This window comes from Dromiciops gliroides, chromosome 2, assembly GCF_019393635.1.
Source record: "Dromiciops gliroides isolate mDroGli1 chromosome 2, mDroGli1.pri, whole genome shotgun sequence".
Lineage (NCBI taxonomy): Eukaryota > Metazoa > Chordata > Mammalia > Microbiotheria > Microbiotheriidae > Dromiciops > Dromiciops gliroides.
The window spans coordinates 102,261,735-102,289,491 of NC_057862.1; the positions used below are offsets into that span (position 1 = coordinate 102,261,735).

At 37.7% G+C, this 27,757-nt stretch overlaps 1 protein-coding gene across 1 annotated transcript in view; it reads right to left on the reverse strand.

Moving 5' to 3' along the window:
• Nucleotides 1-27,757, reverse strand: part of SHOC2 (SHOC2 leucine rich repeat scaffold protein) — a 144,830-nt gene that overhangs the window by 20,135 nt on the left and 96,938 nt on the right. Inside the window, 1 exon segment of the mRNA XM_043985365.1 lies at nucleotides 7,967-8,099. Within this exon segment, the coding sequence (XP_043841300.1) occupies nucleotides 7,967-8,099 (133 nt within the window).

Below are 27,757 nucleotides of genomic sequence, written 5' to 3' on the forward strand. Positions count from 1 at the left end.
TGGACATGTATTCCATCCACCTATTTTAAGCCTGGCATACTGCATGGACAGTATATATTGCTCAAGTGTGGGAATGTTCATATCCCATCATTTCTCTGTTCTTTTATGGTAACCCCCATAATTATCTCAGGTGTCATGATAAATACAGTGTTGAATTTGGCCTTGACACCTGTTACCAATTATATTAGATTTTTTAATTTCTCATAATGGCATGAAGATAATTAGGCAGATGATGCAAAAAGTGATAAAACAAAGATAAAAATTGTTTTTATTAATTAATATTGCAGCAATTGTCTTCTCAATTACCCTCCATAAGGGGGGACTATAGTAATATTATAATTTTAAAGAATGGTTCAATTTTTGTTTTATTATATGTTTCATGTGTAACAACTAAGATTCTGAATTCCCTTAGACATGTTTTTGAGAACTTTCATTGGTTGATTTGATTATTGACAAAGCTATTTTAAAGTTGTGTTAAGCTCAATTTTGTAGGAAATTTTCCTGGCTGATTACCAGCATCCACACATCAACCCCTGAAAAGACTTCCATTCCATGACTACACCTAGAGGACATCTGAGAAAAGACTTTCAGAGACTTTAAATGAACAGTTTTGATTTGTTGTTTTTGTTGTTTTTTTCTCTTTCTGTTATAATATACACCATCTGTAATATGTATTCTCTGCAGAGGCCCTCCCTTTGCAAGACCAATGTCAAAGCGTCGGTTCATGAGGACAAAAAATCACCCCTCTGGACAAAACTTTCCTCTCTTCCTTTTCTATATTGTTGTTCACATATTATTAGTTAGCAATAGTTATTATATTCTTTTTACTGTTCCGTCAAGGAAACATTTTGTTTCTTGAGGAACAACAGGGGGGACTGTAACGATTGGAATAACGCCACCTGCTGTATACTTACTGTAGAAGAGTTCTGCCCATGAAGGGAAGGTCTTTGAGGGCAAGACCAGGAGTCAGGAAGTGACGCGGACTAGTGGGAGGAGGAAGGAAGAGACTGGCGCTCAGTCTGGGGCTCTTTCCTCTGGACTCTGGTGGAGAAGGGAGCTAAAAATGTGCTCTCCCTTTAATAGATAGAAATCTAGGCCTTTCTCTCTCTCTTTACCAAATTCTTATTCTCCTTAATAAATGCTTAAAAGTCTAACTCTTGCTAAAGCTTATAATTTATTGGCGACCACTCATTAGATATTTTAGACAGTTTAGCTAGAATTTTAGCCCTTAACATAAGTATTAGAGTATATATTTAAGGATTGAGGACCAGACCTATGATTTCATTAGTATAAGGAACTCCCAGTAGAAAAAAACTCCTTCTACCAATGCAGTCTGGAACCTTCTATGAAACTCCTGGAATTGCCAAGAGCCCTGAGAGTTTAAGTGATTTGCCTGAAGCTATACAGCTAGTATACATTCCTCCCAGGCCTTTTGGCTTTTAGGCCAGAACCACTTTGCCAGTTTGGCTGAGTACGTTTATTGCTTACAAAAAAATAAATTGGAATTGAATGCTCAAAACATGTTCTTGATAGAAATGTACAATCAAAAGAGCTAGAGAATGTTGGTCTAATCCACATCTTTCCAACTTCTTCCCAAGAACAGCAAGGGATATTTTATCAAAAGCTTTGCTAGAGGGGCAGCTGGGTGGCACAGTAGATAAAGCACCAGCCCTGGATTCAGGAGGACCTGAGTTCAAATCTGGCCTCAGACACTTGACACTTACTAGCTGTGTGACCCCTCCTTGCCCTGTGCCCACCCCCCCCAAAAAAATTCCTAGAATCCAGGTAAACTAAATCTCTAGCATTCCTTTCATCTACTGGTTTAGTAATCGTTCTTTTATTTAAGAGAATTAAGTTAGTCTGGCATGGCCTGTTCTAGATGAATCTACGCTGTCTTTTGTAATCACCATTTCCTTTTCTAGATGTTCATTAAATCATTTCTTTAATGATACATTCTAGAATTTTCCCAGGAATCGTAAGGGGCTAAAATTCTAGCTAGTCTGTCTAAAATATCTAATGAGTGGTCGCCAAGAAATTATAAGCTTTAGCAAGAGTTTAGACTTTTAAGCATTTATTAAGGAGAATAAGAATTTGGTGAAGAGCAAGAGAAAGAGGCCTAGATTTAGCTATCTATCTCGGGGAGCTACAGTTCTGCTCCGCCCTCCATGAGAGTCCTGGCGAAAGCGAGCGAGAGAGCCAGCCTTGCCCCCTCTTCATCCCACAAGCAAACATCACTTCCTGATGCCAAAGAAAAGCCACATGTCTTGCCCTCAGACGCCTTTTCCTCATGGCAGAGCTTTCCTACAGTAAGTCTCCAGCAGGTGGTGTCATTCCAATCATTACAGTCCCCTCTTTGTTTCTTCAAGAAACACAGGGTGTTTCCTTGATGAAACAGTCAAAAATAATAGAATATAATACCCTATGCTAATAAACAATATGGTAATAACAATATAGGAAAGGAAGAAAGGGGAAATTTTGTCCAGAGGAGTGGCCCCTCATGAACAGGCGCTTTGACACTGGCCTTCAGAGGGAGGGCCTCTGCAGAAGCATTTATGAAGGAGAATACAAATTTGGTGAAGAGCGAGAGAAAGAGGCCTAGATTCAGCTATCTATCTCAGGGAGCTACAGTTCTGCTTCGCTCTCCATGAGAGTCCTGGTGAAAGGAAGCAAGAGAGCCAGCCTCATGCCCTCTTCCTCCCACAAGCAAACATCACTTCCTGACACCAAAGAAAAGCCACATGTCTTGCCCTCAGACGCCTTCTCCTCATGGCAGAGCTTTCCTACAGTAAGTCTCCAGCAGGTGGTGTCATTCCAATTGTTACAGAATCAAAGTGAAGATCATTGGCCAATAGTCTGTAGATTCTTTATTTTATTTCCTATAGATAGACATTCATTCTTCTCTAGAGTTCTGTATTTTTCCTGTTCTTCATAAGCTTTCAAATACCAATGATGGTATTTTTTGATATCCAAGAATGCATAGTGCAACTGGAACAGGGTGGTTTAATTCATCACTCATGGCAAGGTGTTCTCATTATCTTCTAACTTATCTTGGATACCAACCCCTTGTAAATTCTGCCTTTTCTAGCGCAAAGATCATTTCCTTGACAGACAAAACAGAAGCAAATAGAGAAGTGAGCAGCTCTGCCTTTCTTCTGTTGTCTTGTTATTATCCTATCTACCCCAAGCAAAACCTTCTTCCTTCTGTGCTACTCCTATTTCCCCAATACATGGGTTAAAAAAAATCTATTGTTTTTGTTGTTCTTAGCTTTTCTCATTAGCATCAGCTTATTTTGTGCTCTACCACTCCTGACAACTATTTTACATGCCTATAACATGCTTTAATATACACCCTTTATTACCTACCCTTGCTTCCATTTTCTGTACATAGCTTTTTAAAAAATTCTAGTTGGTTGGGGAATTCCCTGTACATGCATATCAGTCTCTTCAGGTAATCTCTCATTGGAATGATGTTCCCTTGTCTCTTCAGAATTTCATTTTGAATTTTACATTTCTTATTTAAGTCTGTGGAATCCTTCTTACCATTCCTCTGGAACTTATGAAATCTGCTATCCATAAATCTGGAGTAGATGTCAACCTAGATACTCCTTCTCTATCACAAACTTTAGAAAGAAGTGCTAACTTTTCCCCATATTTTCCATCATTTCCTCCCCCAGTAAGTTGTTGTTCCTTTTTGTAAGAATTGGATCAAGAAAAGAATTATCATTTGTTGGGGGCAGCTAGGTGGCGCAGTGGATAGAGCACCAGCCCTGGATTCAGGAGTACCTGAGTTCAAATCCGGCCTCAGACACTTGACACTTACTAGCTATGTGACCCTGGACAAGTCACTTAACCCTCATTGCCCCATCCCCCACCCCGAAGAGAATTATCATTTGTTGGTGCCCTCACGTTTTGAAGGAGTATGCCATCATAATATAGAATATCATTTCATCTCCATCTGCTCTTTTCCATTATCTCCTACTTTTATCTTTCTGACTAGGCAGTATGACATGGTGGAAGAACACTGGCCTTGGAGTTAGGATGACCCAGGTTTAAATCCTGCTTCAGGGTACATATTAGCTGTGTGACCCTAAGCAAATCACTTAACCTCTTAGTTTCCTCAACTGCAAAATGAGGTTGGACTCAATGGTCTCTCATATCTTAAATAGCTTTAAACAACAAACAAATAAATCTTATTCTCCTAAAGTATACCCAACCAGAGTTATTTTCCAGGTTTTGGCTTCATCACAAAAAAAATCAGTAATACTTATCAAGTCAAATTTTCCTCCTTACATTAGTTCCACTAGTTCCTTTCTTTTCTTTACTGCTAAAACTTTTGGAATTTGTGTATAGACATTTGAGATCATAAATTTAACTACTGGCTCCATGCTTGAATTTTTGTCTCCTATATTGCTCTTCTTCCCACACTGTGGCCACTCTTTCCAAGGTATCTATTTTAGTGAACATGCTTAGGCAGTGTCTTCCTTCCCCTATTCTTTTTATTTTAAAACATTTCTAATTGTAAAGCATTTATAAACAAAAGTTGAGAACTATCTTTACATGTAATGGAAAAAATAAAATACCTCATACATAGTGGAAAAAAAAAACCATTTCTAAATAAGATTTTCAAGATACCAGGCAAACCTAAAATGATCATTCTATGCCATGTCAAGTTTGTTCTTCCTCTGACTTTCCAGGCAATGCCACCATGCCTCAGCTATAATCTCACCTCTCATCCAGGAATATTCTTCCACCATGCTGGCCTCCTTTTCCCACTTGAGTTCCTCTTGGGGGCCTTAATTTTAAGGAAGAGCCCAAGCCAACTAACCTTAATTTTACTTCTTACTCTGCTTCTGACTTTCTTGACTTTGCCATCAAACCCTGGCGCAGGGACCCTCCCCATCCCTCCCCCCTGCCCCGATTTTCATGTATTGTCTTCCCCCATTAGAATGTAAGCTTCTTTGAGGGCAGTAACTGTTTTTCTTTTTGGTTATATTTTATCTTTATCCCTTAGCATAGTGTCTGGAGTATGGTTAAATGCCTAATAAATGTTTGTTGCCTTGCTTTAATCCAGAAATTCAAATCATATTCTCGGATAGCATTTTCAATTCAATAAATATTTCTTAAGCCGTCCTTGAAGGCAAGGATTATTTTAATCTTTGTAATCTCAATAGTAGTTGACACTAAAATAGTATTATATATATATATATTCCAATTATGCTAGAGGCACTAGGGATACAAACATGAAAATGAAAATAGTCCCTGCCTTAAAGGAGATCATATTTGACTGAAAAGGAAGGGAAAAAAACATGAACACATAAAAGTAAATAGTTATTTTTGGAGAGTTATAGCACTAGCAATATGGGAGATTAGAATAGGCCTGTTTCAGAGGACACACATGTAATTAGCCTTGAGACAAGCTAGAGATTCTTTTTTTGTTTGTTTGTTTTGTTTTTTGCAGGGCAATGAGGGTTAAGTGACTTGCCCAGGGTCACACAGCTAGTAAGTGTCAAGTATCTGAGGCCGGATTTGAACTCAGGTACTCCTGAATCCAGGGCCGGTGCTTTACCACTGTGCCATCTAGCTGCCCCCCAAGCTAGAGATTCTTTAAGTCTGAAATATATACAGAGTGTATTCAAGAAATAATGGACAGCTTATATAAAGCCTCAGAGATGGAAGGTAGATCATCACATTTAGGGAACACAAAGTAGACTAGCTGGGGGGAAAGGGTGGTCAATAGTATTAAATGCTATGGAAAGGTCAAAAGGATAAGGGTTGAAAGGAAGTAATAAGATTTTGCAATTAAAAAATCATTAATCCTGGAGTGCAGTTCCAGATGAACTGCTAGTCAGATTGCAATAGTGATGAGAAAGTACAGCTAAACAAATTGTGGTACATGAAATGTAATGGAATACTACTATATTATAATAAGCAGAGTAAGAAGCAGAAATGAAGAAAACAAAAAACATCGAGGAAAGATTTACATGATGTGATACAGAGTGAAGTAAGCAGAATCAAGAAAGCAATATATACGACTACAAAATGTAAATGGAAAGAACAACCACAAAGCAATTATAAATAAATGTTGAAAAATTACAAAGAACAAGCACAGACTCAAAGAAGAGGAATGAGAAGAGATGCTCACCCCTCTCCTTTGTAGAAGTGGGAGGCCAACAGGAGTCCTATACTATATTTATTTTCAGATGCTTTTTAATGTATTGATCTGTTTTGCTAATTTTTTTCTTCCTCATTTTATTTTTGAAAATGTTATTTGTTATGTGGGATGGCTTTCTGGGAAGAAAGTAGGAAAGAGATACGGGGAAATTTTGGTGATTTAAAAAAATGAAAGATATCAATAAAATTACTTTTAAAAGAATTGAGAAAATGAGTAAAAGGGGAAGAAGTGGAAGCGATAAGTATAAATGCCTTCTTCAAGGAGTTTAGCTATGAAAGGGAGAGATACAGAATGACTCCTTGAGGGAAGACTATGATCAAGGGAAGTTGTTTGTAACAGGGAAGAAGTCAGTAGACAAGGAGAGATTAATAATAAGAGATGGAGCTTAATGATCAAGAATAATTGCAGGGGCAAGGTACCAAAGGAAATGGTAACAAGAGCAGAAGTAAAGGAATTGATCTTTACATAGAGGAGGGCAGGTCACCTCTTCAGAGCCTGAAGCAAAGGAGGAAAGGATGGAGCATGAAGTAGAGGGATTTTCCATCATAGAATAGGCTAAAAGAAGGAGTTCACAGTGAATGCCCTCTATTTTCCCAGTGAAGTAGGAAGCAAGTTCCTCTTTTGAAAGGGACAGCCAGGGGATAATGTGAGAGGTTCAAGGAAAGAAGACAAGATTTGAAGCAGCTGCTGTAGGGAATGAGATCAGTCAATTAAGGATAGAGAAAGGGACTGGAACTGTGAATAGAGAACTTCCAAATGAGGAAATTCCCTCTACCAAGAATAGGTCCATCCCTTCTCTGCAACATGTAGTATCTCTCAGAGCACTTTGAGATTAAGACCTCGTCTCTGGTCATATAGTTAGTATATAGTGAAGGCAGGAATTGAACCCAGATAGCCCCAATTCCATGGCCAGCTTGTCTTGCTATACACAGGAAAGCTGAGTTTAGATGGTGAATTTAATCAGCATTGTTGTATGACTTCCTCCAGCAGCATATGCATACAGTTAAAGAAGGTAGCTGATGAGGATAATCCTGGGTTCAGGTTCAAAAAGGCATGAGTGACAAGACAAAGAAATAAGAGATTCAAGCTAAGACAGTAAAGTTGAATTATGTAATTACAAGTTCAAGATAAATGAAGTGCAGAGTATCAGATCTAGAGTCAGATGACATATATCTGAACCTTAACTATGCTATTATGACCCTGGACTAATCACTTAACTGCTCTCACCCTAAGATGCCTATAAAATGAGAAGATTGGACTAGATGTTCTCTGAGGTCTCTTATTATGTTCATATGATCCTATGAAATGGAAGCCAGAATGGTAGAGATGACCTTGGAGAACACAGAGGCATGGATGGACTGGAGGTCACATCAAGGAGAATTTACAAAGATCTACATCATCATCTGATCCCACAAGTAGGCAGGAAAGAGTCAGGGCAAATACAATTTTTCCAGTAAAATTCTGAAACTGAAGTTGGTGGAGTTATTTACTATTGTCCTCAAAACCAGCCAGACAGATTTTCCTCAATAGTTTTTGTTACCAGTGGCTAAAATCAACATGAAAAATGTACACGGTACCCAGAGGAAACAAATTCATTTTGCTCCACTTTCCTCTCCTCTTTAAACTACTCCTTTGTTGTTTGTCTCCCTTCTGAAAGCCGTGAATATTCACCCCTAACACATTCATCATTCATGTCATTCCAAACATTCTAATTCCTTACAAAGCTGTATACATTTATAGATTTCTGTTAATTTTTCAAACTTCATGTAAGAGTCTGCCCAATTCAACTCTTACCTCTGGCAAAGTAGAAATGTTATTGTTCTCTAAATTCAGCTCCTCAAGTGCACTGCATTTTGCTAATGACCTTGGTATTGCTGACAGTCTGTTATACCTTAGTCCAAGACGATTTAAACTGGACAAGTTTCCTGTGAACACAAAGAGAAGGAATTTAAAAATTTGAAGAGTCTCAAACATAAGAATCAGGAAATTACTTTTGTATTACTTTGAAATACCATTTTGACAAATGAGATTCAGGATTTCCAGTGCTAGTTAACCACCACTTGTCTTGTTATTTGGAAAGACATAATCAACAAATCTTAAACTGAAATAAATTCATTGGCCAAAATCAAACTTGAGTTAATTTCAAATGACAAGCCTACCTCAATTAATCTGTTTATTCAGTGCCACACCAATCAAATTATCAAAAAATTACTTTATAGATCTAGAAAAAATACTAACAACATTCATCTTCAAGAACTAAAACACAAGGATATCAAGGAAATCAATGAAAAAAATGCAAAAGAAGGTAGTCTAGCAGTACCAGATCTCAAACTATTTTAAAGCAGTATGTATCAAAACAATCTGGTACTGGCTAAGAAATACAGTGGTGGATGAATGGAATAGAATAGGTACACATTACACTCTGGTAAATAACTAGTTTATCTGTCAGATTTATGGACAGGGGAAGAATTTAGGATCAAAGAAGACATAGAGAGCATTACAAAATGTAAAACAGATAAATTTGGTTATACAAAATTTAAAAGTTTCTGTACAAACAAAACCAATGCAACCAAAATTATAAGGAAAGCAGAAAACTAGAAAAAAACATTTGCAACAAGTACCTCTGATATATAGTACCTCAAATATATAGAGAACTGAGTCAAAGTTTTAAAAATACAAGTCATTCCCCAAGTGATAAATGGTCAAAGGATATGAACAGGCAGTTTTCAGACAAAGAAATCAAAGCCATCTATAGTTAACACGAAATCACTAATGATCAGAGAAACACAAATTAAAACAATGCTGAAGAACCCCTAATATGACAAAAAAATGAAAATGTTGGATGTTGGAGGGGATGTAGAGAAATTGGGATACTAATCCACTGTTGGTGGAGTTGTGAACTGATTCCACCATTCTGGAGGGCGATTTGGAACTATGCTCAAAAGGCTATCAAACTGTTCATACCCTTTGATCCAGCAATATCATTGCTAGGTCTAGATCCCAAAGATATCCCAAAAAAGAGAAAATGATCTATTTGTACAAAAATATTTATAGCAGCTCTTTTTGTGGTGGCTAAGCATTGGAAATCAAAGGAATGCCCATCAATTGGAAAATGCCTAAACAAGCTGTGGTATATGATTGTAATGGAATATTATTCTGCTACAAGAAATGACAAGGAGGATGATTTCAGAAAGGCCTAGAAAGACTTGTATGAACTAATGTATAGTGAACAAAAGTAGGAAAATACAGTAACAGCAATATTGTTTGATGAAGAACTATGAATGACTTTCATAGCTATTCTCAGCAATACAATGATCCAGGACAGCCCCAAAGGACTACTGATGAAGCATACTATGCACCTCCAGAGAAAGAACTGATATTGATTTGACACAGACTATTTTTCACTTTCTTCCTTTTGAGTCTTTTGAGTCTTCTTATACAAAATGACTAATATGAAAATGTTTTACATAATTGCACTAGACTATTGCTTACTGCCTCGAAGAGGGGGAAGGAGAGAGAGGGAGGGAGGGCTAGAATTTTTTTTTTTTAATTTTCAAAAAGCTGATTTCAAGCTTAAAAAGTGAATACCTGATTAGAAAGGTCCTGAGAAAATTCAAAATAAATCTTTGATGAAGTCTACTTTAATTAGGATACCCTGATTAGGCTGAATTGGGTATTGTATTAAGAATTTTATGTATTTTAAATGTTAACAATTGACCATATGTACAGTTGAATATTATAAGGATCCAACATGTAATAGTTTTATGTGGTAAAACTGCACGTGACATTAGAAAAAAAAGTCTTCAAATTTCTGAAATAGTTTAATTTCAAATCTAAGAATAAGGGGGAACAGTCAATTTTTGGTCAAATATCATACTATGTTAGACTTGGAAGGAACCTTAAAGATCACTTAGTAAAATCCCTTCATTTTATAGAAAACAGATTGCTCAAGGTCACACAAGTACCAAATAGAGTTCATTATCTTTCCCCTAAAATTCAACCCCTCATATGAACTTCTCTATTTCAGTGGAGGGCACCATCATCCTTCCAGAAAGGCATGTTGGCAACCTCAGTATTACCACAAGTTCTCACACTTCCTCACCCCCCCCATACCCAATCAGTTGTTAAAACTTGTCATATCTACCATAACAACATCTCTTATATCTGGCAGTGAAAAGATATTTATTAAGCACCTACTATATGCCAAACAGTGTGCTGGGAATACAAAGGCAGGCCAAAAACAGTCCCCATCTTTGAGGAGTTAAAGGAGGAGACAATATGCAAACAATGATGTACGAAAAAAAGCTATATAGAGAGGACAATTAAAAAATAATCAAGAAAAGAAAGGCACTAAAATTAAGGGAGATTGGGAAATGCTTCCTCTACGAGGTAAGCTTTTCTCCTGGGATTTGAAGGAAGCCAGGAAATAGAAATGAGGAATGAAAGCATTCCAGACACGAGGGACAGCCAGTGAAAATGCCCAAAGCCAAGAGATGGAGTACCTTGTATGAGGAACAGCAAGAATGTCAGTGTCATTGGAATGAAGACTATGTAGTGGTGTGTAAGATGTAAGAAGACCAGAAGCAGGGAGGCTGAAGGCGGAGTGGGCAGTGCTGAAAAGCTTTAACTACCAAACAAAATTTTACATTTGCTCCTGAAGGTGATAGGAAAACCCTTTAATTTTCTGTGTTGAGGGGGGTGGCCTATATGGTTAGACCTATACTTTAAGAGAATTAATTACTTTAGCAGCTAAAAGAAAGTTGGACAGGAATGGGGAAAGAATGGAGTCAGGCATACCTACCAGCAGGCTATAGCAATAGTCCAGGTATGAAAAAATGCATTGAAGGCAGGGAGGTGGCAGTATTAAGGAAGAGAAGGGAGTGTATTCCAGGGATTCTGCAAAAGTCAAATCTAGAGGCTATGACAACAGGTTAGATTGGGCAGGCAGCAGAGAATAATAGATGGTGAGGAGTAGAGAATGATACCTAGGTTGTAAATCTGAGGAACTGGTAGGTTGATGGTGCCCTTGACAATAATAGAGAAATCTGGAAAGGGGTTGCAGCAGAAAAGATAATAAGTTCTGTTTTGGATATGCTGAATTTAAGATGCCTATAGAACATCCAGTTTAAAATGTCTGAGAGACAGCTGGAGAGGCAAAACTGGAGGTCGGCAGAGAGGTTAAGTAGATGTGAGCAAAAAAGAGATGTTAATTAAAGAGCATATCAGAATTGAGAAATGCAGATTAAACCCATGGAAACTGATGAGATCAGCAAGTTAAATAGTATAAATCAAGAAGAGAAAAAAGCCTAGGGCAGAATCCTATGGGATAACCAGAGTTAACAGGTAAATGAAGATCCAGAAAAGGAGACTAAGAAGTAGTAGATCGAGTGGACAGATATGTAAGAAAACTAGGAGAGAGGGTAGTATCTCAAAAACCTAGAGAGAAAATATTAACAAGGAGTAAAGGGAAACAGTGTCAAAGGCTACAGAGGTCAAGAAGAATGACAACTGAGGAAAAACCACTGGATTTGGCAATTAAAAGAACATTGATTACTTTGGAGACTGCAGTTTCCAGTGGAATGATGAGGTCAGAAGCCAGAAAGTGAAAGAAGAGGAAGTGGAGGCACATACTGTAGAAGAGCCTTCTCAAGTTTAGCACAAAAGGCAGGAGAGAGATGGTATGAGAGTTTTGGGGGAAAAGAAGGTTCAAGTGATGGATTGTTTGAGGATGAGGAAGATATGGGCATGTTTGTAGGCAGTAGAAAAGAAGAGATAGACTGATGAAAATGAGGATGATAGAGCAATCTACCAGAGGAGACAAAATGGAATGGGATGGAGGACTGACCAGGTAGAGTCCTTTGCCTTGGCAAGGAGAAGGGCCACCTCTTTACATGAGACAGGTGTGAAGGAGGAAACAGTAGCAGAAGGCATCTGAGGTGAGGAGCAAAAAAGAAGGAACTCTTAGTGAACGGCCTCAATTATTTTAGTACAATATGAGACTACATTATCAACTAAGAGGGTGGGGAGAGAGGAACCATGGTAATCTTGAAAGGGAATGAAAAGGTTGAGACAAGCTGCTGTGGAGAATATGATGGAGAGTTGGGGGGATATGAGGTGTTCAAAGAGGACTAGCACCTCTGGTCTGAGCCTTTTTCAGGGCTGTTCATTCACCTTTGGTGTCCATCTACCATCCAACTCTCACCTGTGGCTCCAAGAAGCTGTACCATGCCCAGCAGCCACACCCATGGCTAAACCAGGCTAAAGGTAACCAACAAGCCTCGATCCCATCAGTGAATTAAAGAGATGTTTACCCTGAACATATGAAGACTCCCCTCAGTGGAATGGGTAGACGAGAATAATTTGTTCCAACAGCCATGAAAGTAGCTGAAGTAGATGCTGTGGAGCGCTTAAGAGCTTGGTCAGACATCAAAAACACTAACATTATCCACTGCATCCTGAGCCATGGCCATTCTTGACTTTTGTCTTGCCACTGGACTTCGATGACTCTGGGAGAAAGAGTGAGGCTAACAACACTATACAATTGTTTCACTTAAACCCAATTCAGCAAAAGTCATCACCCTGTAACACCACTGGTCCTCTGAAAACAAAGGATGAACACCAACAATAGAGTTGATAATGGAGGTGTAGAAGAATTGTCTAGAAGCAGTGAGGGCTCAGCTGAGGTTGTATAACATAAATTTATAGTGAGCCCCGTCAGAACAGTTGCATGTTTTTCTCCACTCTGGTCAGTAGTACCTGTGTAGGATGGAAGGGAGTGGTCTAAGGCTGAAGCTTAGCAGGACACAATCAGTGATATAAGAAGGCAAAGGACTCAAGAGCAAAGAATGGTGAAAGACAGTGTGGCTAGAACAGGGGCGATGGCCTGGGAAAGAACTGAGGAGCTGAGAATTGGAGGTTAAGGTGTGGACCAAGAGAAGGGTATGGTATTGCAAGACAGGGAGAAGTGGAAAGGCAATAGATTATGATCATAGAAGCAAATCCACGAATTCACCAACTAGAGGTGTTAGCATTTGTGAGTCCATGGCAAGATCAAGAATATGACTATCTTTTTTTTTAAAGAACATATTTATTATATATATATATTTTGGGGGGGGTGAGGCAACTGGGGTTAAGTGACTTGCCCAGGGTCACACAGCTAGTAAGTGTTAAATGTCTGAGGCTGGATTTGAACTCAGGTCCTCCTGAATCCAGGGCCGGTGCTCTATCCACTGTGCCATCTAGCTGCCCCAAGAATATGACTACCTTTATGTCAAATGGAGGAGTTTATGGGGAAATTAGTAGGTTGAGGAACTGAAAGGTTAAGTTGTTTGAGGGACAATCAATACATATGCTGAAGTCCCCTAGTATGAAGGCAGGAGTTGGAGAAGAGAGGAAGATTATGAACCAAGTACTGAACTCACTGAGGAAGAAAAAGGAATATCTTGGGGTCTGTAGACAACAGCTGCCAGGATTTCAGTGGGATGAACCTCAAAGGAGACATTACTGAGTAATGGTAGGAAGAGGAGAACCTGAGAGTGGCAATGGTGAACAAAGCGTATGCCAACTCTCCTATCTTCAACTCATGAATCTAGGGGAATAAGTATAACCAGTGCTAGAGAGTCTGGACAAGGAGGCTGTGTCATCAGGAGAGAGCCAAGTCTCAGTGATATCTGGAAAATGGAAGGAGTTGGAAAAGAAAAGATTTAAGATGAAAGCAGTTTATTGCCCATGGAGCAACCCTTCAATAGAGCATTTGGCTGGGACTATTTTGGGGGAGGGGTTGAGAAGAAAGGGAATAAGGAATCAGATAGCAGAAGATGGGGAACAGGGTGTGGCTGATGGGGTTTGGGGCAGGCATTCAGAAACACTGGGATTTGGAGGGTATGACCTGGCAGGAATTTGTTAATCATTAAGTGAAAAATTTAGAAAGATTTTTAAAGTCAATAATATTATGACCTAAGAGTGAAGTCCTTTCCCAATCTTGGGCAGTTCAGGCAAGGTAACAAGAACTTGAAGCTGAAAAGGTGATGATACCCTCCTTCCCCAAGGCAGGAAACCTGGCTTGGAAATCTGATGGACTATTATTCTTTCCCCACAATACAGCAGTGGGAGATTTGTATGCTGGATTAACACTTCTCCTCTCACAGGAGGTTGGAGGATCTGGCAGGAAGGGAGAAGCGGGAATAAGTGTTTGTTAAGCAACTACTATGTGCCAGGCAATGTGCTAAAGTGCTTTACGAATATGTCTCCGTTGGACAGGCAGGGAATTCAAGTCCTGCCTCTCCTCTTGTTACAACCATTCTGAGGCTGGAGATCAGGCAGGGGATAGAGCAGAATGAGATAGAAGATGCCTGACTCCTTCTCTTCCCACTCTCACCTGGAATATAGATCAGTTAGGATATGGGGAAGAGGGGCCACCCTCTGGACACCTGGTCTTCCTGTCTAAAGTCTTTCCCTTCTAATCTATCCTCTACACAGTTGACAAAGTGATCTTCTTAAAGTGTAGGTCTGACCATGTTGTTCGTTTACTCAATAACTTCCAATGGCTCCCTAAAGACATTAGGAGCAAATATAAATTCTGGCATCCAAAGCTCCTCACAAGCTGGCCCCAACCCTCCCCTTTGCAGCACTCCTATATTACTCCCCTTTCTGCACTTTATAATTCTAGCCATACAGGCCTTCAGTTCCTCATACCCACACTAGAACTATACAAACAATACTTACTTTTTTCATCACTCTTTTGCACTAGCTGACTTTCTTGACTGGAAAGAGCTTCCTCCCCACTCTGGCTTTTGGAAATCCCCTAGGTTCCTTCAAAACTCAGATACGAATTACCCCTCTACACTGAAGCCTTTCCTAATCCTGCCAGCTGCCGGTTGTCCTCCTTCAAAAAAAATTACCTTCTGTTTATTTTTCTTTTATTTGTTATATATTCTATATATACTATATATTTTTCTCCCCTGACAGACTGAAAGCTCCTAGAAGGCAGATGTTATTTTATTTTTGGGCTTGTTTGTAGAACAGTAGAACAGTGCTAGTTCCAGAAAGGTGCTTACAGATGCCTCTGATGAGACAGTGGCAAAGCGAGTATTCCCAAGTTCCATGCTAGTAGTCCTTCACTAACCTGATCAAACCAAAACATACACTATCCATTACTTATTTCAACATATCCTGAGTAATTGAAAGTAAGCTAATAGAGTCTGCAAAATGATGTAACTAGAATAGAAATGGGCACCGATTTTAGCTTTCATCACCAAAATTATAGGAAATCCACACTGACAAAAAGAATTGATAATACAATATCAGCTGCCAAAATGAACAAAATCACATTCTATTTCCTTGAATAGTTCACAGTGTTCAATATATCAGAAGCTAAATGTCTTTTTTCCCCCTATACAGTAGTACAAACACTTATAAAAACACTGCTCAATGCTCTCTCTGGATCACCTACTGCCCTTAATTTCTTCTATAATTTCAAAATAAATTTTTAAAAGTTTATAACATTTTGTTGAGTTAGAATATGTGTAATGGGATATCACTTGTGTTGCCTTCCCTTTATCAAACTATTTCTGATGCTAAAAAAACTAGACATTAGAACCATACAGAACTGGCATACTGACATTTTGAAGCATCCAGCTTCCTACATATTCTATTCTTTTTGCTTCCTAATTCGGTTCTGCATGCAGTTTCTTTGGTTGGTGTTTAGATGTTATAATTATTATGATGCATACTGTCAAAGTAATTGATCTCTCAAGAAGCAACTAACCAGTAATCTCAGTTACCAATTCCAGTTATTACTCATTTCATTGCTCTTGCATTTTGTTGGTGAAATCTGGAATTCATATTACAGGATGCCCATATAAAATCTACATAGGTACTTATAAGTTTATAAAGAGTTTTACTCACTATATCTCAATTGAGTTTCACAAACAACCCCTTTAAGTTAAGTCAGGACAGGCAGTATATTCTCCTGTTTTCAAGATGGGACACCAACGCTTAGAGAGATCAAACAACATGACTAATAAAGACAAGACCTGAGTATAGAAGCCACTTCAGACAACTTTTAGCCTTGCGTTCATTCAAATGTTTAGATTTTCAAGGAAAGGATATTCCTAACTAAGGAAAATGTCTCTAAAGAATCCAGTAGCCAGAGATAAGAACTCACTATTTGACAAAACTGCTGGGGAAAACTGGAAGATAGTATGGCAGAAATTAGGCATAGACCAATATCTTACACCGTATACCAAAATAATGTCAAAATAAGTACATGATTTTAGACATAAAGGATTATAGCATAGACGAATTAGGAGAGAAAGGAATAGTTTACTTCTCAGATATACAGAGAGAGGGAAGAATTTATGACCAAACAAGAGATAGATAACATTATGAAATGCAAAGAGAAGCAATTTTAATTACATTAAATTAAATTTAAAATGTTTTGTACAAACAGAAGCATGCAGCCAAAATTATAAGGGAAGTAGAAAGCTGGGAAACAACTTTTACAGCCAGTTGTTTCTGATAAAGGCTCATTCTAAAATTATAGGGAAACTAAACCAAATTTATAAGAATGTAAGTCATTCTCCAATTGAGAAATAGTCTATGAACAGGCAGTTTTCAGATGAAGAAATCAAGTTATCCATTGCCATATGAAAAAAATGCTTTAAATCACTAAAATGCAAACTAAAACAACTCTAAGGTACCGTCTCACACTATCAGATTGGCTAATGTGACAAAAAAGGAAAAATAATAAATGTTAGAGAAGTTGTGGAAAATTGGAACACTAATGCATTGTTGGCTGGAATTATAAACGAGCCAACCATTCTGGAGAGCACTTTGGAACCTATGCCCAAAGGGCTATAAAGCTGTGCATACCCTTTGGCCCAGAAATACCATTATTAGGTCTTTTCCCCAAAGAGATTATAAAAAAGAAATAGGACCCACATGTACAAAAAATATTTATAGCAGCTCTTTCTGTGGTGGCAAAGAATTGGAAATTAAGGGGATGCCATCAACTGGGGAATGGTTTGAACAAGTTGTGGTATATGAATGTCATTAAATACTTTTGTGCTATAAGAAAATGATGAGCAGGCAAATTTCACGGAAAACCTGGAAAGAATTAAGTGGACTGATGCTAAGTGAATTAAGCAGAACAGGAGAACATTGTACACAGAAAACACTGTGTGATGATCAACTGTGACAGACTTAACTATTCTCAGCAATGATCCCAGAGAATTCCAAAGGACTTCATGATGAAATAAGCTCTCCATATCCAGAAAAAAAATTCAAGAGTTGGGTTTTAACTCTCTTGAATTTCTATTTTTAGAGATTCTTCCAGATATAACAGCACTGATAGTTGAATACTGAATTATGGATTCACAACTATATTGTTTTCAACTACTTTTAATCATAAATTATAGTATGAGATACACCATAGACTTAATAGGTTTATAACAGCACTGTGGATAGAGAGCAGGTCTGGAGTCTTGAAGACACATCTTCCTGAATTCAAATTGACCCCAGACCTAATTAGCTGTGTGACCGTGGACAAGTACAACCTTATTTGCCTCAGTTCCTCATATAGATAAGGAATGAGTGGAGAGTAAATGGCAAACCATACCAGTACCTTCTGAAACAACTGAACAGCAACAAAACTTTGTTTCTATGGGGAAATGTATTCAGAATTCCAAACAAGAAATTCACAAATGAACTCTGGAACACAATTAATTTACAAGTTGGGAGTTTACCTATATTTTTCTCTTAAATATAAAGTAGGGGCAGTAGGTGGCACAGTGGATAGCCACTCGGCCCTGGAGTAGGAGTACCCTGAGTTCAAATCGTGCCCTCAGACACTTAACACTTACTAGCTGTGTGACCTGAGGGCCCCCAAGTCACTTAACCCCAATTGCTCACAAAAAAAAAAAAAATATATATATATATATATATATATATATATATTCATAAACCACTCCAAACATTTTACTATTCAAATATTTATTCTTAATTGAATTAGAGCTAAATATTTTCTGAGAGTTATATTACATTATAAAAAACAAGTTATTCCCAATTGATAAATGGTCAAAGGATATGAACAGGCAGTTATCAGACAAAGAATCAAGCTATATATAGTAATATGAAAACATGCTCTAAATCACTCTCTGAACAGAGAATGCAGATTAATACAAACTCTAAGGTATCACCCGTATACCAATCAGAGATGGCAAATATAACATATACGGAAAACATTGGACTATCGGAGGGGGTGTGAGAAAACCTGGGACACTAATCCACTGTTGATGGAATTGTGAACTGATCCAACCATTCTGGAGGGCAATTTGGAACTATGCCCAAAGGGCTACTCAATTGTGCATACCTATCCCAAAGACATCCAAAAGGAAAGAAAATGACCTATTTCTACAAAAATTTATAGAAGCTCTTTTTGTGGTGGCTAAGAATTGCTAAACCAAAAGATTGCCCATCAATTGGGGAATTGGCCTAAACAAGCTGCTGGTATATGATTTTTGTGATGGAATCTATTCTTCTATTAAAAAATGACAAGCAGGATTTCAGAAAGGCCTGGAAAAATCTTGTTTGAACTGATGTATAATGAAGTGAGCAAACCAGGAGAAACGCTGTGCCACAGTGACAGGCATAATTGTTTGATGATGAACTACGAATGACTTAACTTTCCTCCAGCAATACAATGATCCAAGGACAATCCCAAAGGACTAATGATGAAGTATACTACCCACCCTTGAAAGAAAAACTGATATGACTGAATGCAGACTGAAGCATGCTATTTTTTCTACTTTCTTTCATTTTTTTCATTTTATTCAGGTTTTTCCTATACAAATGGTCAAAATGGTAATGTTTTACGTAATTCACATGTATAACCTATATCTGACTTCCTTAACCACCTCAGGGAGGAGGAAGGGAAGGAGGGAAGAAGGGAATAAAATTGGGACTCAAAAATGTAATAAAAAGTTTATTTAAAAAAAAGAAACTAGAGCAAATGATAAAAAAGAAAATTACATTACAAGAAGAAAGGGAAAAAAACGAAGATATGTCCAGAAACTAAAGGCATTTAAACTTCTTTCTCCCAAGAACATTTTATGTATTCATGGACCTGCACTCAGATTTTGCTCTCACTATCCAAAGAAAAGTCCATTCTGGGCATTTCTAAAGCCAAACTAGTTTAGAAACAAACAAACAAAAAACTAGTGTTCCCTATTTCTGTTTGTTTCAATTCATAGCTTTAAAGGTTTTGTAATTTTCTAAGTATCTCTAAGGCTTCTGCAGATACTCAATGCAGTTTTGAAAGATATACATCTCATATATAGAGCTCTCTAGGGAAAATAGATTTAGGGCATCTAGGTAACTAAAGCTATGAACATTTTACTTACAACGGAGTGTATTTGCTATTAGAGAGGTGGGGTTGAGTAATTTTCAAGAGAGAGAGAACAAATACTTCATGTCTTGGATATTCAAAATGTCAGCAAGTTTTTCCTTAAATTAAGTCTATATTTGCATCTCTGATACTTCTATAATAGCTCTACCTTCTGTCATCCTGGGATCATGGGAGAAACTAGCCTAATTGCCCCTTCCACATGACAGGCCCTTCTGTCCCAATATTAAATCCTCAAATGTCCACATTGAGCCCCTCTTTACTCCTTCAGATTAATGTTTCTTCATACTCTCTGAAGCATGGTTAAAATTTTAATCTTTGGCATTAAATGGCATGATCTGGTTGTTTGTCTTTAGCAGTAATCTTGTTTCATTTTAATAGTTATTCTGTTGTGTATATGTATGTCTTTATATGTGTAAAAATATATTTCCAGTACATGAATGCATTGAAGTCTTTCCAGCTTGATAAGACCTTCCACAGATTTACTTCAATCATCATAGCCTTTGAGAACCTAGAACCACATGGACCACCGTTATGAGGAGGCCCTAGGGCAGAACTCTAATGGAGGTTGATATATGTGTACATACTAATGCATCTCCCAATCCCATTCCTGTTTACGGAGTCCTCATGTCTTTCTGCTTCTGAAATGTGGGTTTCCTTCAGGATTCAAGGGCCACTGACATCATGCTGTAGGAGGATGAGTCTAAAGGAAATAAAGATATTTAGTTTGAAGAAGAGAAGTCTTGGGGAGGGGTGGGGGGTGAGAGGGAACCTCAACATCATGATGATTGTTTTCAAGTATGCTGACGAGTTGTCAGTGGAAAAAGACTTAGACTTCTTTGGTTGGTCCCAGAGGACAAACTAAGACCAAAAGGTATAAATGGCATAGAGGCAAATGTAAGCTTCATGTAAAGAATTAGTCTCCTCAGCATAACTGGGGCTAGAGCAGTGGTTCTTCAACTTTTTTTATCTCAGGACCCTTTAAACTCTTAAAAATTACTGAGGGCCCCAACCCAAAGCTTTTAATTTTTATATAGGTTATGTCTTTCAATATTTATCATATTAGAAATCTAAAATTGATATTATTTTTAAATTACTGATTCATTTTAAAATACTACTAACAATTACATATTAACTATAATAACTTTAATAAAATAATTTTTCCAAAACAAAAAAATTAAAAGAAAAGTGGTATTGCTTTGTAAATATTTGCATATCTCTTTAATTTCAGGCTTAATAGAAGACAACTGGATTTTTCATATCTGCATTGTATCTGTGTGATAAATTATTTTGGTTGAAAGAATGAAGAAAATAATTACCTCAACAGATATGTAGTTGGAAAAGGGAGTAGTATTATAACAGGCAAATAACATCTAAGTTTCTTAATAAGATAATTTTGACCTCATGCATCCCTGAAAGGGTCTTGAGGACCCAAAGGGGTCCATGAACCACATTTTAGGACCACTGGGCTAGTGGCTAGATGGCTCTTACACGGCCTCCTAAAAGTCCTTTCAACTGTGATTCTTTACTAGGCCCTTCAAATGAGACATCTGTAAAGCACTTAGCACAGTGCATAGCATGTAGTAGGTGCTATATAAATGTTTATTCTCTTTCTCTTTCCTTCTCCTTTGTCTCTTCATAATCCTTCATGATCCCATCTACTTCAATTATCATTCCAGCACAGAATCTCTCTCAAATCTATATCCTTACCCCCAGTTTTTATTGAGAATAATAGTACCACATAGACAACTGTTTAACTAGCATCTCTAATTAATTGAAGATGTCCAAAACTGAACTTGCTATCTGTCCTGAAAAAATATGCTTCTTCTCTAAGCTTCTGTTTCTGTTGATGGCAATACTATGCTCCTAGACACCTAGGCTCATAACCTTGGAATTCTTTGGTTCTTCCCTTTCCCTAACCTCTCACATCCAATCAATAACCAATTCTTGTCCATTATACCTCAGTGATAGGTTATTATAAAAGTCTGATCTTCCTGCCTTCAGTCTATCCTACTTAATCCATCTTTCACATAGCTAGCCAAATAATCATTGTAATATGTCACTTCACAGCACTTCAACCACATCAGCTTTATTTGAAATTTTTCCCACTGCTCACAAAATAAAATACTCACTCTCATGTAAGGGACTCCTAGATCTGACTCTAACATTTCCAGTCTTATCTGATAGAAACCACTTTCTTGAACATTACTTCAATTCCACCAAACTAGTTATTTTCTCTTCACTCTTCATCAAACACATTCTATCCCAATCTCTTTACTAGTATGTACTTTTGTATTGAGTTTGTATAACACAATGTCTTAAATGTATTCCCTTCCCATGTCATTTCCTCTAACAGTCATTCTCTTCTTCTCAAGTTCCAAATTAGGGGAATACTGCCTCATGGAGCTTTGCCTGACCTCAGCCCTTCAGTTCACCACCCACCTGAAATGCTCTTTCTCTTTTCATCTTTCTTAAAGCACTTTGTCTGGACCACTCAGTTGTGCTCTACTGCTATTGGTATCTCTAATATGTGTCCCTGAACCATCATCCTACAAGAGATCTCAGAAAATAATTAGAAGTTCATGAAGAATTAAGTCTATGGATAATCTATCTTTGTTCATCATCATCATCATCAAGCACAGCTACCATGTATGTGTGTATATGTATATACACATTTATATATTTTTAACCCAGGATTTGTGATTTCATCTTTGTATGGAGCTCTGATGAGAAACTTTCCTCTTCTACCCATAAGTAAGTACTTCCTCTGCAACTTACAGTCTCAGAGACTTGCCTGGTAATGAAGGGTTAAATGATTTGCAGAGTCATACAGCCAATACTAGGCAAAGAAGAGATCTTTCAGACTAGCCTCTATCCATTTCATCATCAATGACTCATTTTTTACATAGTATTAGGTACTTAATAAATAGTATCGAACTAATTTTAATTGAATTAAAACACTGGATCCTAAAGCTAGAAGAAATAGGTTAAGAGATCATAGGGTCTTAACCTCTTCATTTTATAGGTGAGGGAACTGAGACCCACAGGGACTTTAAATTACTTGCCCAATGTTATACTTGTAGTTAAATGGCAGAACTGAAATTAGTAATCAGGTTCTCTGACTCCAAATCCAGTGCTCTTCCCCATTATACCACACTGCCTCCTTCTTAGTACATCTTTTAGCAATATCTGAATTAATACATCAGTAATGTTGGTTATGAAACTGTACTTTGACAGAAATATTTTACGTATTCCAAAATAACAATAGCTTTTCTAAAAAAGACAATACTCGATAGTACTTTTTGGTTATTATAACTAAGACACCATTTCATGTCTGCTATAAGAACTATATACTTTTTTTAAATTGTAAAATAACATAACAGACTTTAATAAATTGATATTTCAACTAAAGTAACCCATCTGTTGTCCATCCCATCTCTCCCCCAGCCTTGGCAACATTAACCACTATTCTCTGCCCTCACTACTACCTCCTATCTCTCCACCTCTCAGTTCCTTTCAAGGCCATAATTCATCCACAGGCTACTCTGTTCTTTCAACTAAACCCTCCATTCTCCCAAAGCTTGCCCTGAGAAGCACAGTCTTTGATTACTTCCATCCACTTGCTGCTTTCACTCCTATTTCTACCCATATGTTGCAAAATAAAGCTAGAGAAATTAATAAAATCACACTGACGGCCCACATTAAAATTTATGTTACTAAGGCAGGCTCTCACTTAAGCAGAGCAATCCTTTTAAACTCCCCTACTATCCCATCACTACCCTACTCACCACAGCACCTTTTCCTAACTTTTTCATCCCATCTCAAATCTCACATGGTTCCCCTAATGTCTCCCTACTCTCAGCTGAAAACTTTTCTTCATATTTATCACTGAAAAAACTAAAACCATTTGATGAGAGCTCCCTATTATCACCTCCTCATCTGAGATCACTGAGATACCTTTTAGCCCTATTTTCTCTTTCATCCCTGTCTTACATGAAGAGGTGGTTCTTTTCCTTGCTAAGGCAAACCCTTCTGCATACACAAGTGATTCCACTCTATTCTATCTGCTCCAGCAAATTGTTCCCTCTTTGATCCCCACTCTCTGATTAATCTTCAATCTCTCCCTATTTACTGATTACTTCTCTATTTCCTATGACTTCCACATCCAAGAAAAATAACCATACAGGGGGCAGCGAGGTGGCACAGTGGATAAAGCACCAGCCTTGAATTCAGGAGGACCTGAGTTCAAATCTGACCTCAGACACCTGACACTTACTAGCTGTGGGACCCTGGGCAAGTCACTTAACCCTCATGGTCCTGCAAAAAAAAAAAAAAAAGAAGAAGAAAGAAAAGTAAAAAGAAAAATAATTATACCACTCACCTGATCCATCCATCCTGATATCTATTATATCTGCCATTCCTTTGATGGCTAAACTCCTTAAGAGGCCATCTACAATTAGGGCCTCCACTTCTTTTATTCTCACTCTCTTCTTAATTCTCAGGTGTAAATTTGGTTTCTGACTTTATCCTTCAACTTAAAGACCTCTTTCCAATGTTACCAATTATCTCTTAACTGCCAGATCTAATGATCTTTATCAATTCTCATCCTTCTAGACTTCTTTGTAGTTTCTGACAATGTTGAGAACCCTGTTCTTCTGAATACTCTCTTTCACAGGTTTGTTTTGTTTTGTTTTGTTTTTGTAGGCAATTGGGGATTAAGTGACTTGCAAGGGTCACATAGCTAGTGTCAAGGGTCTGAGGCTGGATTTGAACTCAGGTCCCTATGAATCCAGGGCCAGTGCCTTATCACTGCGCCACCTAGCTGCCCCCATAGGGTTTTAAAAAAATTTTTTTAAGTGAGGCAATTGGGGTTTAGTGACTTGCCTAGGGTTCACATCGCTAGTAAGTGTTAAGTGTCTGAGCGAATTTGAACTCAGGTACTACCCGACTCCACAGCCAGTGCTCTATCCACTGCCACCCATCTAGCTGCCCCCGCCCATAGGTTTTTAATGTCACTGCTCTCTCCTGTATCTCCTACTTTTCTAACCACATCTTCTTAGCCTCCTTTGTAGGATCTTGGTTCCACCTAAACATGGGTGTCCCCAAAGGCTCTGTACTACATTCTCTTCCTCTATACTATCTTGAATGGATGTCCCACAGACATTTGAAATTTGGCATGTCCTAAACTGAACTCATCACCTTTCTCTTCAAACCTTCCCTTCTTCCTACTCTTTGCACAGCTATTAATTAACATGATCTTTCTAAAATTCAAATTAGACTATGTCAATACTTCTCTGCATCAGTAAATTCCAGTGACTCCCTATTAGCTCTAGGATGAAAAATAAAACACTTTGCAAAAGCCGGTAATAACCTGGTTCTTTCCTGCCTTCCAATTCCTTTACTCCCTCCACAGACTCATTCAATTCTGTTAATGCTGACCAATTGACTGTTCCTTAAACATGGCATCTCCATATCTGATTCCATGCAATTTTCAGTTTTTTTCCACACCCTGATTTCTCTCCCTACCTAAACTCCATCTCCTGTATTCCCTTACCTCCCTTCAGGTTCAGCTAAAATCCTATCTTCTGTAAGAAAGCCTTTCTTAACCCCCTTATTACTAGTATCTTCCTCTAAGATTATCTTCAATTTATCTTGTTTCTATCTTATTTGGACATAGTTATTTGTATGTTGTCTCCCCCATTAGAGTGGGAACTTCTTGAGAACAGGGACTGTGTTTAGTTTCTTTTCCTTCTTTCTTTCCTTTCTTCCTTTCTATCTTCTTTTGGGGGAGGGCACTTTTATATCTCTAAGACTCAGCACAGTGCTAGGCATATAATAGATGCTTAATACATGCTGACTTATTAACTTACTGACATGAACATGCACTAAAGTCAGTATCTGTGGGAAAAAGGTATATAAAAAAAGGTCACTTCCTAAGACTTGCAATTTTGACTTGGAAAAAACCTACTAATTCAAGAAAGGGAACAAAATATGTGAAAACTGCTTTAAAAATATTTGGATTGTCAGCATAGAGAATAAATATGTAGATTCCTAATTATAGTAGGTCTCTTGACTCATGATTCTGTCAGTCATTTTACCCTTTTCAGGAAAATAGTTAAGAAATGTAACTTTATATGTATTTCATGTTTTCATTAAAGTTTTTCCAGTATAATCTGAAAGCTCTCTTTGGTAACAGAGCTTGGTAAGCCAACTCAATTCGAAATATTTACTATCTGGGAAATACCCAGCAAGAAAAATAAGTTTTATTTGCAAAAAAAGCAAAATAAAAACTCCTAAGTCCTTATGATTTCTCTAAAATATATTTGGCAACACTACAAATGCAAAAGGGGAAATATATAGTAAAATTGCTATATAAGGTTTTCCTGTTAAATGAAGACCAGATTGATGGGAAAAAAAAAGTAATTTTTTCACCTTTGGCCAAAGTCTCAAATAAGCATTTATATAGAGAATGCTTGAAAACACTTACCATGCTGATGCTGAAACACAACACAGTTTTAAAATAACTGAACTCTATGAATCAGTGAAATTCCTTTATAGAGGCTATATTATAATCTTGGAATATTGGGCATATTTAAAGAGTAACACATATTATGCAGGAAAAAAAGATGGAGAAAGAAATAACCATCAAAGTTGAAAAACAATAAGCAAGCTTTCAGCTAGTATGATATTGAAATCAAAAGTCGGGAACATATTGTGATTCACCCACCCTGCAATTCTCACCTCTAAACCTCTTTCAATGAGTGGTTTTAACTACAAAATAAACTGCAACCTGGAAATCAAGCACAAGTCTTCTGCAGCACCACAATTCAAAAGTGTCAATTCTGTGATGCTCAGCTTTCCTTATAGTTCAACTCTCACAGCCATACATTACTACTGGAAAAACTATAGCTTTGACTATATGGATGCCATCATTTTATGACAACATTTTCTTGTTATTGTGTTCATAAAATGATGGCAGAAAGTGAAGAATTAAGAAGCCTTTTGATGAAGGTGAAAGAGGAAAGTAAAAAAGCTGGCCCGAAGCTTAACATTAAAAAAAAAAACACCCAATAACAAAACAAAACAAAAAACCACCTAAGATCATGGCAACTGATCCCATCATTTCCTGTCAAAGAGGGAGAAGGAATGGAAGCAGTGTCAGATTTCCTATTATTAGGTTCAAAGATCACTGCAGATAGCAATTGCAGCCATGAAATTAAAAGACACTTGCTCCTTGGAAGGAAAGCTATAGCAAATCTGGACAGCATACTAAAAAGCAGGGAAATCACCTTGTCAACAAAGATCCGTATAGTCAAAGCTATAGTTTTTCCAGTAGTAATGTATGGCTATGAGAGTTGGACTATAAGGAAAGCTAAGCATCACAGAATTGACACTTTTGAACTGTGGTGCTGCAGAAGATGGCAAGGAGATCAAATCAGTCAATACTTAAATTAATTCAGACTATTTATTGGAAGAACAAATACTAAAGCTGAAGCTTAAATACTTTGGCCATATAATGAGAAGACATGATTCATTGGAAAAGACTCTGATGCTGGGAAAGATTGAAGGCAAAAGTAGAAGGGGATGGCAGGAGGTGAGATAGCGAGATGAACATGAGCTTGGACAGACTTTGGGAAATAGTGGAAGAGAAAAGAGGCTGGTGTGCTATGGGGTCATGAAGAGTCACACATGACTGAATGACTGAACAACAACAAAATGTCCTATTGTATTTTTATTTATTTTGTTTAATATTTCTTAATTACATTTTAATCTAGTTCCAGATCAATGGGGAATGCTGTCCAGTATGCTTGACATCTGTGGTTTAAAGACTCCCTGTACCAATACAGATCATCAACTCTTTTCCAAAAAAAAAATTTTTTTTTAAAGAAAGCTGCTAGGAGCAGCTAGGTGGCGCAGTGGATAGAGCACTGGCCCTGGATTCAGGAGTACCTGAGTTCAAATCCGGCCTCAGACCCTTAACACTTACTGGCTGTGTGACCTTGGGCAAGTCACTTAACCCCAATTGCCTCACTTTAAAAAAAAAGAAAGAAAGAAAGCTGCTTGGATCCCTGAAGGGTTAAGTGATTTACAGAGTCACACAGCCAATTTACATATCTATAGTATGACCTGAACTCAGGTATTCTAGACTCTAATGCTAGGCTCTCTCACTACTGCACCATGCT